This window comes from Malus domestica, chromosome 05, assembly GCF_042453785.1.
Source record: "Malus domestica chromosome 05, GDT2T_hap1".
NCBI lineage: Eukaryota > Viridiplantae > Streptophyta > Magnoliopsida > Rosales > Rosaceae > Malus > Malus domestica.
In genome coordinates this window covers 35931426-35935786 of record NC_091665.1, presented here as the reverse complement: position 1 = coordinate 35935786, position 4361 = coordinate 35931426, and the positions used below count along the sequence as shown (strand labels likewise).

The following is a 4361-nucleotide window of genomic DNA, read 5'->3' as shown; positions in this document are numbered from 1 at the left end:
TCAAATATTGTGTGTATAAAAGTAAATAGATCGATCGAGTAATGTATACAATAGGGTTTGTGATTGGAGAGGGATTATCAAATAGAAGAATAGCCTATTAGGGCATAGTATTGCGTGTTGTAGGGTATGGACGGTTGAGTGGCCCACGCAACCTTTTGAGGGGGCCTCTGTTTTTCGTTAGTTTGCGAGCAGACAAAAGCAGGGAAGCTTCTTATCCCTCCCTCAGCGTTTTCACACAAAACCTTACACATGGAATCTCTTCAAAAGCCAAGATCCAAATATCACCATCCTAATATAGTAATATTCCCTCTCTTTTCAACCCCACTTCACAGTCTTAACTACCAAAAAAACCATTCTCTCTTCTCTTGGATCTCATCAGTCGTGGAAACAGCAATATAAGTAATACTCGGGAAATCTAAGGGCAAATGTTAATTGTAGCTTTGATGCCAACAGTGGCCTATAAAGTCCATTGTCGCACAAGCCAAGCCAGTTTATTAGTTCAAGACCAGTGTTCTGCTCTCTCTCTCTCTCTCTCTCTCTCTCTCCGTGTGTTTGTCTTCATCTCTCTCACAGTCACACACTCGGAGAGTGCTAGCTGCAATGGCACCCATGAGTCTTCCTCCTGGATTTAGATTCCACCCAACAGATGAAGAGCTTGTTGCTTACTATCTGGATCGAAAAATCAATGGTCGGACCATTGAGCTAGAAATTATCCCAGAGGTCGACCTCTACAAATGTGAGCCATGGGATCTGCCTGGTAAGTATTTGATTTTGTTTCTTGCCTCGTGTAAATATATAATTCCAGTAATAATAATATGAATTTCAAGCGAAATTAATTAAGAAAGTTGAGGTTTTATCACAAAACCAATGGAAAATATATGGAATAGTCCAACCCTTATAAGTTCTTGTAAAGTCCCTCGATTTATCAACGTAGGATTCACACTCTCAACACTTGAATCCATTACAACAGGACTCCAGAAATCCTCTAACTGTGCGTAGAGTTTGACATATTCTGTTTACTGTAGATAAGTCGTTTCTTCCGAGCAAAGACATGGAGTGGTACTTCTATAGCCCGAGGGATAGGAAGTACCCCAACGGGTCGAGAACGAATAGGGCCACTCGAGCTGGGTACTGGAAAGCCACTGGAAAAGACAGGGCGGTGAGTAGTCAGAGGCGTGCTGTCGGCATGAAGAAGACATTGGTGTACTATAGAGGTAGAGCCCCTCATGGTATTAGAACCAACTGGGTTATGCATGAGTACCGGCTGGTCGATTCTGTGTGTGCCAATGCGTCATCATCTCTAAAGGTATATATAAGTATTGTAGCACATCACTGGTTGTATGGTTTAATATGCATATAATGACAATGAATAAGGGCTAGCTGCTTCACTGAATAAGATATATCAGTCTTGCACCCTTATAAATTAGGGTTTGGTGAGTTTTCCAAGAGAAAAAAGATTTTTAGGGTTTCTGATTTCTAGAGAAACTTTAATTATGTACAAATTATTGTAACTACCATAGAAGAATTATTGGTAAATTAGGGTTTCCAATAAAGATGTACATGAATCCAGTGCTTGACTGATATATTAAAGAGCACTTCCCAGTATGCACTTTAACTAGTGCACAAAGCAGTTAGCTAGGAACATTAATTGAATATGAACATCTTCCTGTATAAATATCATAAATATCATCATATACAGGTCATAGTTTACGGCATCATTTGTACATATGTAATGTCTTGGACTCGAATAAAAGCAAATTTCAATATCACTCTTTGTATTTTTTATTGCTTTAATTTCTTTCTTGTCCTTTAAAAGGAATTAGCTTATCAACATGATGATTAAAGACTCTTCAGTCTACACTTAGGTGTACTTGCTAATATCTTTTTCTAGACTTTAGCATCAGATATATTTCTGCTCTTTTTTTCTCTCTTCTTTCTGGATTTGCTTTTCAGTTCTTGTCCTTGTTATGCTTACATGTATATATGTAATTTTATCATGCCATGTTTAACTTTTTGGTTATTTTGAACTACCACAGGATTCTTACGCATTGTGCCGAGTGTTCAAGAAAACAATACAAATGCCCAAGAATAACAAAGAAGAAAAGCCAATTGGGATTAACAATGCAGACAAGGATTCAATCTGGGTCTCCAATGAACAATTGTTTGGGGAAGAAAATAGTGGCATTAATGAGGGAGCTTCAAGAGGGATTGAAACTGATCAAGATGAGAATTATTCCACCCATGGTTATCCCAAATTTCCATCTGACACCTCTTCTTCAGATCTCACTCAAGGCACACCTACTGAAAATGGCATAGCTGATGATTTACAAGCTACATTTGCTTCTGATGAAGCGAACAGTTCTGCTGATCTATACTCTTTTGGTGTCCACTGCTCCTCAGATCTAGTTCAGGTTTGTACTAAGTACCATGTACAATTTCATTTCTTTGGAACAATACATTTACGCGCTCATGATAGGAAGTGGTACAGTGGCATTAGTTGGGTCATAGGATAACAGGATCATATGATAATAGTCAGGGTCACTTGTTTTTAAACAGTCTATATATTATTATGTTATCAAACTATTAACTTAAACATTATATTTAAGCATACATGATCACATAATCAATGATTAAGATTAATAGTTTTGCAACCATACGCCTACATTTATAACAAAATAATATGCTCTTTTAAAGTCTTTTATAATCTTCCTGATATGATTGCTTCCTTTGCCAAGGCTACATTTTGGGAAATATTCTACTTTTGTAGATAGCTAATCTGCTTTACCTCTAAGGCTTCGTGTTCACACCCCCGTATATATATATATATATATATAAAATTATAAGTTGAAGCTACGTAAATGAATCATGATCATGGGCACATTCAAACACACGCAAACCCTACTATGATTGGTTGGATGTGGCCCACAAAAGAAGGCATTGGAGTTTTCTTTTGATCTTAAAGCAACAAAAGTTGCAAGTAATGAGTTTTATATCTTTTGCTAAAGCTTCATTCAAAAATCTTTATAGTAGACTGATCCAAATGGGCTTTCTTCATCAACTTCTATAACTTCTTTTGACTGACTCAAACGTCTTTCTTCCTAATTTTCCTCAGAAGTGCTCCTCTCCAACTTCTCTATCCCCAATGCCTTTTAGTTTTAGTCATCTCCCTAACAATTTGAGCGCTTCCCTATTTCTCTTTTTTGAAAGAAAAAAAAAGCTGTTTGAAATTGATTATGTATTAACTTTCCAGTAATTGCTTATATGAAATTCATTATATATATAATTTGTTTACAATAAACTTCGTCATGTTATTTTCCATATATACATGTCTACTTAATGTGTGTGTATGCACCAAAACACTAATTTATTGTATCCGCTTGCCAAATGATGCAGGAAACGTATATACCACACAATACGAGCGTATTGAATAGCTATCAATTTCCTTACCCACCCTTACAACTTGAAGACTTCCCGCAGATCAATTTAGCTGCAGAGACAAAAACAGCAAAGCCCGAAATCATCGACGAGTACATGTTGTACGACAAGTTCAAGGATTGCATGAATGGAACGTTTGAAGAGATCTTCTCTTTATGTTCCTCTCAAGACAACTCTGTGGCCCTCTCCATGCAAGACTAAGTACTATACATACTAACACTCACATTTTCATACTACAATTCATTCATACACAAAGGTAGAATTAAAATATTGTGTTCCACTTGCTAAATAACTAGCAATTGTGGAGATTTCGTATTGCCAGAAAATGAGATTATCATGATAAGGCTATATATAAAGTACTTCACAATGGAGAATGAAGTACTTTATATTATTCCCAGAGCATAAATTTTTTTTTTCTTACATAATTTTCCTTGTATTGGTTAATTCCCCCCTTTTGCATGTTGGTGTTGAATCGTGTTAGGTCAATTTTGGGAAGGGAAATGGATAAGCTGATTATTGTAACGGTATTATTTGGAAAGAAGAAGATTGTTGGAACAGTGTACGTGTCTCTCCATTGGAAAATGGTTACTATATTTACATGGATTATATACTTAAACTAAGTACTTAATTAAGTAACCAGTTAGATAATCATGGGGCATTGAGGGAGTGCGAAAGGTGCAGTTGCACAGGGCCTCAAATTTGAAGAGGCCCTCAAAAATTTTGTCACCTAATATTTGTATGTAATAATATTCTATATTTAAAATTGCTTTTGTTATGAAATAATGTTCTATATTCAAAAATTGATTTTGTTAGAACTTTAAAATCACATCTTAAATCTCATCTTACACCCCTTATAAGTGTAATTTTTTTTCTTTCTAAATACAAAAATTTAGAGTACAATAATACACCATAAAAGACGGTATTTT

The 4361-nt window shown here is 35.8% G+C and overlaps 1 protein-coding gene across 1 annotated transcript; it reads left to right on the top strand.

Annotated features, from left to right (window-relative positions):
* The first annotated feature begins 510 nt into the window (after window positions 1–510).
* Window positions 511–3992, top strand: LOC103435353 (NAC domain-containing protein 54). The gene is made up of 4 exons (XM_008373741.4): window positions 511–757; window positions 1026–1306; window positions 2037–2411; window positions 3394–3992. The coding sequence occupies exons 1-4, from the start codon at window positions 601–603 to the stop codon at window positions 3634–3636; spliced, it is 1056 nt and encodes a 351-aa protein (XP_008371963.1). The 5' UTR covers window positions 511–600; the 3' UTR covers window positions 3637–3992.
* The last annotated feature ends 369 nt before the right edge of the window (window positions 3993–4361 follow it).